At 41.4% G+C, this 13,963-nt stretch overlaps 2 protein-coding genes across 2 annotated transcripts; both read left to right on the forward strand.

The window, feature by feature from the left end:
* The first annotated feature begins 4,898 nt into the window (after positions 1 to 4,898).
* On the forward strand, positions 4,899 to 5,324 carry LOC142616899 (uncharacterized). Its single transcript, XM_075789654.1, has one exon. It carries the CDS (start codon positions 4,899 to 4,901, stop codon positions 5,322 to 5,324), a length of 426 nt encoding a protein of 141 aa, XP_075645769.1.
* Positions 5,325 to 11,935: 6,611 nt separating this feature from the next.
* Positions 11,936 to 13,766, forward strand: LOC142616900 (protein neprosin-like). The gene is made up of 6 exons (XM_075789655.1): positions 11,936 to 12,037; positions 12,146 to 12,355; positions 12,470 to 12,631; positions 12,734 to 12,793; positions 12,919 to 13,065; positions 13,404 to 13,766. The coding sequence occupies exons 1-6, from the start codon at positions 11,936 to 11,938 to the stop codon at positions 13,764 to 13,766; spliced, it is 1,044 nt and encodes a 347-aa protein (XP_075645770.1).
* The last annotated feature ends 197 nt before the right edge of the window (positions 13,767 to 13,963 follow it).

Here is a 13,963-nt window from a genome sequence, read left to right on the forward strand (position 1 = left end):
AAAAGTGGTTTAAAAACTTTTTTAAAACGAATTGTTAATCAAAATCCTAAGGGTACTTGTTAGCGTAACCCATGACTTAAAATTTTAAAGCAACATGGTTGCAGTGGTGGCTTCCACGTGAGACTTGAGAGTAGTTGGAGCGTCCAAAAGATATTGAAAATTTTAGGAGTAATGGGCTTTAAAATTAAAAATTTTAAAGGCCATAATGTTGAAGAGGCAAGTATAGATAATAATAGTACTACATCTGGAAATATTAAAACTATGCAAGAAGTAAAGAAATAAATCTCTGAGTATATTCACAAGAACAACATTATTTGTACAAAATTGTTTCGAACCAAAAAAAAAAAAAAAAAAATCTCTTTCAATCTTGATAGAAATGTATTTTTCATATTGCAATGACTTATATTTTCATGTTGTGACAATATGTCTATGCATCACTTGAATATCAGTTTTATATCATTTATTCGCACGAATTTGTTTCCAATTTTGTTTTTCTTAATTTTAAAATAAGTCTTTTTCAATCTCGATAAAGTAGATTTTTCATTCAAAATTACTTATATTTTCATGGTATATGGCAATATGTCCACGCATCTCTTGCATATAAATTTTATATCATTTTATTTATTTATTTATGTGTGAGTAGTGTAATTTTTAGGGATTATGTAAGTGTGCGTTTGGGACAAGCTGAAAATTTTTTCTTATTTGCAATTTCAGTTTATTTTTGCTACTATTTATGGGTCATATTGCACTTTTTGTTACTATTCATGGACCCCATTGTACTATTCAACTAACTTTTACTTTTATCTACAACACTTTTAGTAAAAAGTTTTCAATTTTAGCTAAATAAGTTTGACGAAATTGGATGGTGCATATTTTGTGGTTTTGGATCCATAGGTGCCAACCCAAAATTTTGGGACTAATACTTTGTTTTCAGAAGTACAAGTACTCCTCATATAAAAACTCTACATAATATTTAAAACTACTCCTAAGTTAAGTTTAAAGACATATAAAGAAATTTCATTTAGGCTTTATTTAAAAAAAATAGTAAACTTCTTTTACAAAATTTAAACCTAATCTATTCTCACTTCCCACTAAATTATTTTCTCTCCTTCAAATTGAAAAAAAAAAAAGAGATTCTCTTATAGTTTCTGCCTCAAAATTAGCCCATAAGTCTTACACCACCAAATTTTTTGAGACACTACTAAAGAGTTAAGTCATTACTAAATTTCTCTTTTATCATAGATTCTCAAATTTTAAGTTTTTTTTAAAAAGCAAAAATTAAAATAACAAACTTCCCAAATTTTTAGCCCGTGGAACAGTTCAAAGAGGACAAATTATTTCACTTGAATTTTGACCAATCCAGTTGAAGAGGATAAAGTAGGAGACGGATCTCTCTTCGTGAAGCACGACAGTACGGTATTGACATGTGGATGGTCGACGGGTCAATGCTACAAGGACACGTAGTGGACGGTTGTAACATTTGGTCTCTATTGGTATTGATTAGGCTTCATGGATTCCTAATCGGAATCAACTTGCATCTCGCGATAAGTCTGATATGGCTTTGCTTGATCTCCACACAAATGTGAATAAAGGGAGTTCTTGCGTTACACGTTTGACCATAATCAAAATACTCCTATAAGGAAAAGAACTCTATAAGGAATGCAAAATCGAAGAAGTGTTATCCTAAAAGGAAATGGTTTCCTGGCCAAGGTATGGATGATAACCCTACACCAATATAAATACCCCAAAACCCTCGTAAATCAAGGTACGCATAATTAACTCGACTCTGGCACTTTAGGGTTGTGAAAAACTCTAACTTGACCTTCAGAGGGTTTTTGGCCGGCACCATGCCAGTGCTCTCTGTTAGGCCTTCTCTTTTTGTTTTGCAGGTGTTGTTTCGATTCAGAAGTGCGTGCAGCTTACTGGTGACTTTTTCGGCATAGTTTGCTCCGTCTGTGGGAAAGATTTAGCCTTTGCTCTATTCCTGAGACAAAAATTTGCATGGTACTCACTCGATTGATGGCAACAACCAACAATCAAGGCGACGAACCGCACGCCACAGCTCTAGAGAGGCAAGTCCAAATGCTTGCGGCGGCGGTTGAGCGCCTAACCAAGCAGAATCATGATTTAGAAGTGCAACTGCAGCAAAGGAATTCACACCCAAGCGCACTAGAGGAAGACCAGGAAGGTGCTAGTGCGGAGGGGAGGAACGCAGAAGGGCTTGAGGGTAGCAACGCTCCGACTAGACCGAAGCGGTAGGAGACCAACCGGTCATCCATCTCGGACACCTTACCAACTCACATAGCAGTTGAGATGCAGGAGATGAGGGAACGTATGGATGTGATGATGAACGCCCTCAGAGGACGGATCTCCGCCGACTTGGACGACCTAGTCCATAGAACAAATTTGCCTTTCACAGCGTTCGTAAGTTCATGCCCCCTTCCCCCAAAATTTCGTATGCCTAAGGTGGAGAATTACGACGGATCCAAGGACCCATTGGATCACTTGGAATCTTTCAAGACCCTAATGCATCTTTAGGGTGTACCGGATGAAATCATGTGTAGGGCTTTTCCCACCACATTGAAAGGACTTACGAGGGACTGGTACAGTAGGCTGACACCTAATTCCATCGGCACTTTTAAGGAATTAGACGCACAGTTCATATCACACTTTATTGGGAGTCATCGGCATAAGAAGTCTACCGCGTGTCTAATGAACATTAGGCAACGAGAAGGCAAGACTTTAAGATCATACATAGCCCGCTTTAACAAGGAAGCCCTCTCGATAGACGAGGCAGATGATAAGATACTTGTAGCAGCGTTCACAAACAGGCTGTGAAAAGGTAAGTTCTTGTTTTCAATGTACACGAATGACCTAAAGACTATGTCCGAAGTCTTTTACAGGGCAACGAAGTACATGAACGCAGAGGATGCCTTGCTGGCCCGAGAGGAAAAACCTAGAAAAAGGGAAAGGCAGGAAGATATACGATCGGATAAGAGACGGAAGATGGCTAGATTCGGAGAGTGACGAGAAGATTGACGACCCAAACCGCCCACTAGAAGATTCACGAACTTCACCCCTCTCACAGCCCCAATCGACCAAGTGTTAATGCAGATCAAAGATGAAGGAACCCTGACGTTTCCCGGCAAGCTGAAGGGAGATCAGAATAAGAGGCCAAAAGACAGATACTGCCGTTTTCATGGCGATCATGGCCACGATACGACGGACTGTTATGACTTAAAATAGCAAATTGAAGCCCTCATTAGGCAAGGAAGGTTGCAGAGATTTATGAGGAAGGAGGGAACGGATCAACTCCAGGAACAAAATCAACGATGGGAGAACGAACGTCCCAGACCGCTCGTAGGAGACATACGGGTGATTGTAGGGGGCACTACTTCTGCAGGGTCATCCAAAAAGGCCAGAAAGACCTATTTGCAGATGGTTTAAAGCGTCCAGTTGACAGGTTCCTCACTGAAAGTGACACGACGAGATAACCCCAGCATCGGGTTTTCATGAGAAGATGCGCGACGCCTTTACCATCCATATGACGACGCGCTCGTCGTTAGTATATAAGCAGGGGACTACAACATGCATCGAGTTTTGATGGAGAATGGAAGTTCAGCGGATATCCTCTATTACCCCGCGTTCCAGCAAATGGGGATTAGTAGGGAACGACTGGTCCCAACGAATGCACCCCTAGTTGGCTTCGGAGGGATAAGGGTCTATCCTTTGGGAGTTGTACGCTGTCTGTGACGGTCGGGGATTACCCACAGCAAGTAACCAAGGATGTAGCTTTCCTTGTGGTCGACTGCTCTTCTGCTTATAACGCCATCCTTGGATGGCCCACTCTTAATGCATGGAAGGCTATCACCTCGACCTACCATCTAATGGTCAAATTCCCCACCAAATATGGAGTTAAAGAGTTGCGTGGAAATCAGGTAGCTGCACGGGAATGCTACATCGCCATGATGGAAATGGATGACCACTTACAAGTAATGAACGTTGAGGAACAGCGAACGATGGCAGAACCGGTGGAAGAGCTAGAAGAAGTACACCTGGATGATTCTAGGCCCAAACGGACCATAAGAATCGGCACCTTAGCCAGCCAAACAGTTCGACAAGCGCTAGCATTATTCCTCAAGGAAAACCAAGATGTTTTTGCATAGAGTCACGAAGACATGCCGGGGATAGACCCGTCGGTCATAGTTCATAGATTGAACGTGTCACCCTCTTTCTCCCCTGTCAAACAGAAGAAATGAGTGTTCGCCCTTGAACGAGATCGAGCCATAGCGGAAGAAGTACGGAAGCTACAAGAAGTGGACTTCATACGCGAGGTGTACTACCTTGATTGGTTGGCAAATGTAGTAATGGTCAAAAAGGCAAATGGGAAGTGGAGAATGTGTGTTGACTTCACAGATCTGAATAGAGCCTACCTTAAGGATAGTTATCCACTCCCACATATTGACGCCCTAGTAGACTTCACTGCATGACATGAACTCTTGAGCTTCATGGACACCTTCTCCGGCTACAACGAAATTAAATTGGACAAAGTTGATCAGGAGAAGACCTCGTTCGTAACAAGTTAGGGGCTTTTTTGCTACAATGTAATGCCTTTCGGGCTTAAAAATGCAGGAGCCACATATCAGAGATTGATGAACAAGATGTTCATGCACCAAATCGGCAAAAACGTACAGGTTTACGTAGATGATATGTTGGTAAAAAACGTGCGGGAGTCCGAACACCTGAGGGACCTCCAAGAGACTTTTGATACTCTTCGGTCATATAAAATGAAGCTGAATCCGAGTAAATGCGCGTTTGGAGTAACCACAGGAAAATTCTTGGGATTTATGGTATCCTAGGGGGGCATTGAAGTCAACCCAGTGAAGGTAAAGGTGATCATGGAACTATCTCCTCCAAGGACGGTAAAGGAAGTACAAAGCTTGACCGGCAAGATTTCAGCCTTGAATAGATTCGTATTGAGAGTGACGGAAAAATGCCTCCCATTCTTTCGCACACTAAAGAGGTCATTTCAATGGAAAGACGAGTGTCAGAAGGCATTTGAAGAGTTAAAGGTGTACCTCTCCGCTCCGCCGTTGCTTAACCCATCTATGCTAGGGGAAGAATTGTTTCTGTACCTTGCCGTCTCCTCAGCCATGGTCAGTGCAGCTCTCATTAGAGAAGAAGGAAATGTACAAAAGCCCGTGTACTTTATATGCCAGGCACTGAGAGGAGCAGAAGAAAGGTACCCTCAAATGGAAAAACTCGCGTTTGCTCTAGTGACCGTGGCCGGAAGCTTAAACCATACTTTCAAGCGCATACCATAAATGTCCTGATAGATAAACCCTTACGGAGAGCAATCAGTAGTCCCGAAGCTGCTGGACGGATGGCGCTATGGGCAATCGAGCTGAGTGAGTTCGATATTCGATATCAACCACGGGCAGCAGTGAAAGGACAGATATTAGTAGAATTCATTGCTGAATTCATTACCGCAAAGGATCAGGGGGTAGAAGAGATGCCCATATGGAGAGTTCATACAGACGGATCTTCCAATAAGCATGCTAGAGGTGTTGGAGTTGTACTTCACACCCTAGAAGGAGACAAGATCGAATGCATGATCCGTCTAGACTTCGCTACTACTAACAACGAGGCGGAATACGAGGCCTTGATAGCGGGACTAGACCTTGCGATAGCGGCAGGAGCTAAGAGTGTGGTCGTCTACTCTGATTATCAAATTGTGGTCAGTCAGGTTAATGGGAGCTATGACTGCAAGAATGAAAGGATGAAAATGTATCTTGAGGAAGTGAAGGGTCGAACGAATAACCTCCAATTCAAGATGATTCAAATCCTAAGGGAGGAGAACCAAGAAGCCAACCAACTCGCAAAGACAGCTTCAGCCGAACCCATGATCATCCCTAAATAGGTATTGTCCTTCGTCTAGCTCTCATCATTATTAGATGACATTAGCATGCAGGAGGTAAGCAATGTGTGTTGTTGGACCGCTCCAATAGTGGCGTATCTCTAGGAAGGCAAGCTACCCGACAACAAAGAGGACGCAAGGAAGTTGAAGGTTAAAACTATCCAGTTTGTTTTGATTAAAGACGTCCTATATAAAAGAGGATTCTCCCGACCATATCTAAGATGTCTCAGCCGCGAAGAAGCAGACTACGTAATGAGAGAGGTTTATGAATGAGTTTGTGGAAATCATGTTGGATCAAGGTCTTTAGTGCACAAGCTACTCCGAGTAGGATACTATTGGCCAACAATGCAGAAGGAAGCCCACATATATGTTAGAGTTTGCGACAAGTGCCAACAATTTGGCAATTTCATAAGGCAGCCAACGGAAGAACTTACCCCTATGATGGCCCCATGGCCGTTTGCACAATGGGGGTTAGACATCATGGGTTCGTTCCCAACAGCGGTGAGGCAGCTGAAGTTCTTGGTGGTTGGTATTGACTACTTCACCAAATGGGTGGAAGTAGAGGCTTTGGCCACTATCACAGAGAAGAACATCCGTAGTTTTGTATGGAGAAGTATTATTTGCAGGTATGGAATTCTGAGGGTGCTCATTTTAGACAATGGGAAACAATTCGACAACGACACATTCAGAAACTTTTGTTCCCAACTTGGGATCAAGAATCACTACTCGTCACCCACTCACCCTCAGGCCAACGGACAGGTTGAAGTCACGAGCCGGTCCTTGCTTAAGATTATCAAGACCCGGCTCGAGGGGGCAAAGGGCCTATGGCCGGAAGAATTACCAAGTGTCTTATAGGCGTACAGGACAACGGCAAGAATACCAACAGGGGAAACACCGTTTCGATTGGCATATGGTAGTGAGGCTCTTATACCGGCAGAGGTAGGGTTAACAAGCTACCGTGTGGAGAACTACGACAAGAGCAAGAATGACGAAGCTTTGCATTTACATCTCGACCTTTTGGACGAAGTCAGGGCTACAGCTGCACAAAGACTAGCGCGATACCAAGACCTGATGGCAAAGCATTACAACTCCAGGGTTAGGCACAGGGATTTCCAGGTGGGAGATCTAGTCTTAAGAAAGTACTCGGCGCTGCAAAGGATGCCTCCCAAGGGAAACTGGGTCCTAACTGGGAGGGACCATATAGGATCATCTCATGGCATAGGAAGGGAACGTACTACTTGGAGACACTAGATGGAAAAAAGCTGAGTCACCCATGGAACACGGAACACCTGAAGAAATACTACCAGTAAGCGAAGGACAGAGACAACAACATCATTTACCTTATTTCCAGTTTATCTTTTAATTTTTATTTCCTACCAACACTTTTAGAGCCAAATGGCGTTTTTCATTTTTATGAACAATGTTCTAGCAATCCATTATAATGAGGAGTTTATTTAGAGCATATGGAATATGTTTTGCTCAAAATCTACTAAGTCCACATAGTGGACGGATCATCCAAAAGGATGAAAAATATAGTCCACATAGTGGACGGATAATCCAATAAGGATAAAAATATACAAAGTCCACATAGTGGACGGACTATCCAAAAGGATGAAAAATATAGTCCACATAGTGGACGGATAATCCAATAAGGATAAAAATATACAAAGTCTATATAGTGGACAGACCATCCAAAAGGATGAAAAATATAGTCCACATAGTGGACGGATAATCCAATAAGGATAAAAATATACTATCCACATTAGTGGACGGATCATCCAAAAGGATGAAAAATATAGTCCACATAGTGGACGGATAATCCAGGGAGGATAGAAATATACAGTCCACATAATGGACCGATCATCCAAACGGATAAAAATATACTAAGTCCAAATAGCGAACGGATCATCCTCTCAAGGATGAATATGTGTCCAAAAAGTGGACGGATCATCCTCTCAAGGATGAAATGTATAAGTCAAATTGTGAGATGGACGGACCTCACAGGTAAAAGATGTCTTAATTGCATATAATTCACAATTGGACAGACCCCTGCGACATGATTAGATTATCTATTGTACGAGCAATAAATTAAAAATGCAAGACGGATTAATTTTTTCCTACAAGAGGAATTATGTCCACAAACAAATTACGATGGTTAAATTTTGTCCTTAACATTCACAAAAAAAAAAAACACTACTACGGATGATGCTCGGGGGGAGTGCTTTCAAGTTTCTGGTTATCGTTTGGTTGATCTTGAGCAAGAGTCTGGCCTTCGTCCACAAGAGGAGCAGTGACAGCAAACACATCTTCTGTACTCTCTGAATGGACGGAGTGAGCTAGTGTCTACCCTTGGGCATCTAGGGAGACATGGGACACATCCAGATCAGGATATGAGGCCTTGACTTGACGGAAGGCATCATTGAATCCGTAAGCAAAGGAGCTCCCAAGCTCTGCTAAAAGAAGGTCAGAGTCATGATACTCCCGGATCGCTTCTTCTTTGGCATCGCGAAGCTGATTCCTGGCGTCCGTCACCTCCTTTTCTTTATCCTTCAGAATTTGTGTCAGCTGCTCCGTCTGCCTCTCTAGCTCTCCTCCGACCGGCTTCGAACAGGTGAGTTTTCTCTCCATATTGATCTTCCAGGCCTTCAGATCATGAAGCTCGTCCTCCATCAGCTTATTCTTCTTCCTAAGACGGTCCAAAGTTGTCTCATGATTCAAACAACGACCCATCAGCCCCTTCATCATCAACATGGCCTGAAACAAAGTCAAAATAAATATGATATAAATGACAGATAAGGAAGGACAGTTTCAAGGCTGAGGACGGGTTTAAAATACCTGAGCAATGGTAAAAAGGCCCGTCTCTCCCATCGCCTCTGTAGCGGGGTTACCAAGGTCCTCATAATCGTCAACAGTAATGATAGACGAGAGTTTTTCCAAGGCATATTCAGAATCTTCTCGCAGGAGGATGGGTGGTTTCTCACCAGTAGGAGCTGGACCTTTCATCAAACCTTTACCCTTTTTATGCCCCATGGGAGTGACCGTTCTTTTGGTCTCGGCTTCCAGCACTACGACCGGCTCAAGGGTGGTCTTCTGCTTCTTTTGTTGACGGTCCATCTTCTTCGGTTGCTTCTGTTTGGACGGAACAGATGAACCCGTCCCCTTAACTTGTTGACCGACCTCCTATTTCTTCTTTGTTGCTTGCTGCTTGATGAAGGCTCTTCTTTTGGCAGCGTCCATTTCTGCAAAGAAAAGGTGGATGTGTAGAATTAGAAAAGAATGAGTAAAAGAAACTGAAAGCGTTTAATGACAGGCTTACATTTGCGAACTCTATTATCGTAACGACGGGCGGCTGAAGTGGTTCGGGGCCTTCACAATACCATTGGAATGTGTCGAGGGTGACTAATTTTGCCCACGTCCTCTCTTCAAGCTTCGTCTTATTAAAAATCCTTTCCAAGAAGCTCCACTGCTCCAAAGTAACTTGCGGACGGTCTCGAGCTGTAAAAGAAGACGTTTAGAGTAACTTACAAAAAATAAAAGTAAGGTTTGAACACACGGGAACTAAAAGCAATTGCATACTAGACGGAGGCATTATGCTCCATGTTGTGTCGACGGGCATATATGTGTTATCCCCTGGACGACACATCCACTTGTCCCCTTCCATGAAAAAATACCTACTCTTCCAGTCCCTAATAGAGTCGGGTGTATCATGGACGAGCCTCAACAACGGGCTCCTAGCTACGAAACTATACATACCTTTTGACTTTATGATCTCAGTGGGATGGTAACAGTGAAAAAATTCTTCCACCGTCAGCCTTCGTGCACCGTCTGACATGGCCTTGTACAAGACCTCCACGCCTATGAAAACCCTCTAGGCATTTGGGGAGATTTGTGTGACGGATAAACCAAGATACTGAAGTAGTCGAAAGTGGAGAGAGCTTAGAGGAAATCTGAGCCCTGCCTTTAGCGTTTGCTCATAAATCCCAACACCGTCAACACCCCTATAGTAAAATTTCTTGGATTTATGGGGGAGACGGAGATGGACGTTGTCAGGAATTTGGTACTTGGCCCTAATTGTTTTGAAATGAGATTCTTTGACCGTGGACCTAAAATCATTGACTGTCTACAGGGGTAGCATGACGAACTCCCTAAGGCCGTCAGGACCAATTACAGATTGAATAGGGGGATCGACGCCGTCTAGGCCATCACTTGAAGCCTCCTCTAAACTATCCAACTCTAAACCTTCGTCATCTAAGGAAGGAGAAATAGCGGCTGGATTCCTTTCTTCACTTGAAGTGTTAGGGTCTTTTTGACTTGATGGGAATCCTTCATCGCAGCCCGCCCTGTCGCGGACAAATGAATGATTACTCGACGCACTAGATATTACCTACATATGACGGTAAAACCTAAAACACTGACGGATCTACAGAAAGTGCATGAAAAAAGAGAAAATTTTCAGAGAAGTACATACTAGATTGAGATCAAGCAATATAAGATGACCGAGAGATTAGCAGGACGGTACAAGTGCACAAAGTAAACGACGGTGGCGCTCCGATTGCAAAATTTCTATAAGAAGGTGAGAATGAAGAAAGAGAAGGCAAGCTTTTATAGAGCAAAGGGCACAGAATACGAAGGGACGCCTCGCTTAGGGTGAATAGCTAATCAATGAAGGCCGCGTGTCCTTTGTCATAAATAATCCTAGCCCATCTATCTCGATAGGTTGCCATGAGAAAGGAAGACTGTCACTCCATGAGTTCGTCTAGTTCATAGCAACGGACTCAAGGAGTGAGGGGGCAACTGAAGATGATAAAGTAGGAGACGAATCTCTTTTCATGAAGCACAATGGTATGGTATTGACATGTGGATGGTCGACGGGTCAATGCTACAAGGACACGTAGTGGACGGTTGTAACATTTGGTCTCCGTTGGTATTGATTAGGCTTCATGGATTCCTAATCAGAATCAACTTGCATCTCGCGATAAGTTTGATATGGCTTTGCTTGATCTCCACACAAACGTGAATAAAGGGAGTTCTTGTGTTACACATTTGACCATAATCAAAAGACTCCTATAAGGAAAAGAACTCTATAAGGAATGCAGAATCGAAGAAGTGTTATCCTAAAAGGAAAGGGTTTCCTGGCCAAGGCATGGATGATAACCCTATACCAATATAAATACCCCAAAACCCTCGTAAATCAAGGTACGCATAATTAACTCGACTCTGGCACTTTAGGGTTGTGAAAAACTCTAACTTGACCTTCAGAGGGTTTTTGGCTGGCACCACACCAGTGCTCTTTGTTAGGTCTTCTCTTTTCGTTTTGCAGGTGTTGTTTCGATTCATGAAGTGCGTGCAGCTTACTGGTGACTTTTTCGGCATCATTACCAGCAAAATGACAAAGAAACAAAAGAATGACGGTAGCCAATAGGAAATTTAACAGTTAGTTTGTACTTATAAGCTAACAAAATTAAAGTAAAACAGCTAAATCAAAGTCTCATTTAGAAATGGCCAAAAATAGGGTGATCATTAGTATACATTGATAAATAGCATGTGGAACAGTTTAAAGAGGATGAACAAATGTATGTTTAAATACTGCAAAGGGAACGCACAAAGCTAGATATTACTGCCACTTGATTCGAGTATTAGCTAGTTACTCATGGCACCGCCTTGTGGAAGTGGGAGGTCGTGGTCGAGGGCAGTAAAGATGGCCTTGTGCTTGTTCTTTCTTGCACCAATGTCTTCAGTTGGAATTAGGAACACTAACATCGCCTCTAGTAAGAAACAAAAACTGGAGGTTCGACAGCAATTGAAGAGCCTTAACAAGCCTGCTCTTAAAACCATCAAGGTTATTAATCACTTCATATAACATTTTTGTGTTCTATATAGTATTTTTAACTTTGGTCTTAAAAGAATCATTCACTTTTGTGGGTTGTGGTGTCTCCATGACCCCAATGTTCAATAACAGTGTAATTTTATTACAACACTGAGAATTTAGACTGATATCTATGCGTGTGTGATGAGAAAATGTATCTAATACAAAGCCCAGACGGATATATAATTGATTGTGTAGATATCTACAACCAACCAGCTTTTGATCATCCTTTGTTAAAAAATCACACAATTAAGGTGACTAGTTTAATTAACTAAATTTCGTTTGGTATCACGAATAATTTGATTCTTATTGTGTTGTGGTATGGTCCGGGTTTGCGTTGGTATCTATGCCGAATGCGATAGATGAGACCCAGTTCTCATCTAGAAGGGCTTTCATTCGATGAGAGCAACAACGTCTCTTCAAACTCCAAGTCTGAAATTACTCAGCCATGGCACTTGAATGGAAGCTGCCCAGAAGGAACCATTCCCATAAGAAGAACTAATGAAAAAGATTTATTAAAGGCAAATTATGCTACCGTCCCTAATGTTATTGATACACCAAGTCTCCATGAGGTACAACTAAATTTTTAACCAATATTATTGATTGAATTTAGCTTATTGGTATCTACTATAACGAAGGACTCAAATGAACATTCACAACCTTTATTTTTATGGTTGAGTTTCTAGTATGCAACGCTTAAAGAGGAAGGAGAAAGGTATTATGGGATGAATGCAGAAATAAACGTGTGGAATCCCCAAGTCCAGGAACAAGCAGAGTTCAGCATGGCGCAATTCTGGGTGGAAGGTGTTGATAATAATGGTGTATTCCTTGATTCAATTGAAGCTGGTGCAATGGTATATATAATTTCATCTATCACCTTTTCCTTTAGGCGCATGCAGAACATTGAATTATTAATAATTTCTAATTTTTACAAAATTATTCGTGTGGAGAAACAGGTCTACTATGATCTATATAAAGATTTCGAGACTAGACTCTTCACGTATTGGACTGTACGTGTTTTAATATTTGACTTCCCTGCCAGCACTAGCCATGTTTATATTGTCTCTTTTTTGAGAAGTTTTTATTTTTATCTTTATTTTTATTTATTTTTTATTTTTTTAAACCATGGCTGCAGAGTGATGGATATCAAAACACAGGCTGCTACAATATGGTGTGCCCTGGCTTTGTTCAAATCGACACCCGGTTGGCGCTTGGGGCAAGCTTCATACCTTATTCCGAATATGGTGGTGTCCAAAAGTCAATCAACTACTTTGTCTATAAGGTAGAACAATATTTCAATTTAATTAATTTATCAAATACTTCTAATTTGGATACACATATATAATCATATCATATGTAATTTCTTTTTTCTCTTGAAAAAATTCATCGTAACAAATGTTACAGCTATGTTTGAAATTCTTCTAGTTTTAGTTGTAACAGTGTATGTTTCAATATTTTTTGTATACACAATTTATTTTTACCGAACTTATTTTTTAAGACAGTGAATTTAAGTGTTTTGCACAAAAAGCTTCATTTTTTTCCTCTTTCATTAGTCTTTATACCTTCATTTATCTTTCAAAATATAACAAACTGATTTGCATGGCATGTACAATGAGGTAGGACAATGTAGATGGAAATTGGTGGCTGCATCTAAATAATATGTATCTAATAGGATATTGGCCATCCGCCCTATTCTCGGTCCTGTCTAATAGCGCTTCATCGGTTTCATGGGGAGGAGAGGTGGCAAACTTAAACATTGGTGGGCAGCACACCACACTACAAATGGGTAGTGGCCATTTCGCTGAAGAAGGGCCCAGCAGGGCTAGTTACTTCCAAAATCTCAAAGTTATGGATGCTGAACAATTTCTCAGGGGACCCAGGGACAATCATAGAATTGTTACGTATCCCGATTGCTATAATTTCTTAAAAGGGGACGACTTCTTTTATTATGGTGGTCCTGGTAGAAGCCTTCTTTGTCCATGATCATTTAAATTATTGTTCAAAATTAGGGAGAAAGAGGGAAAAATAAGAAAAGGAGAATTATTTTCTTCTTCTCTTCATGTCACATCAAATGTACCTACAAGCCATATGTGATTTGAAACTCTCTAATTTATTAATGAAAATACAGAGTTATTCTATGGGTAGTAAAATTTTGACATTATGTAATTTAATATAGTGGA

This window comes from Castanea sativa, chromosome 11 (genome assembly GCF_040712315.1).
Source record: "Castanea sativa cultivar Marrone di Chiusa Pesio chromosome 11, ASM4071231v1".
Classification (NCBI taxonomy): Eukaryota; Viridiplantae; Streptophyta; class Magnoliopsida; order Fagales; family Fagaceae; genus Castanea; species Castanea sativa.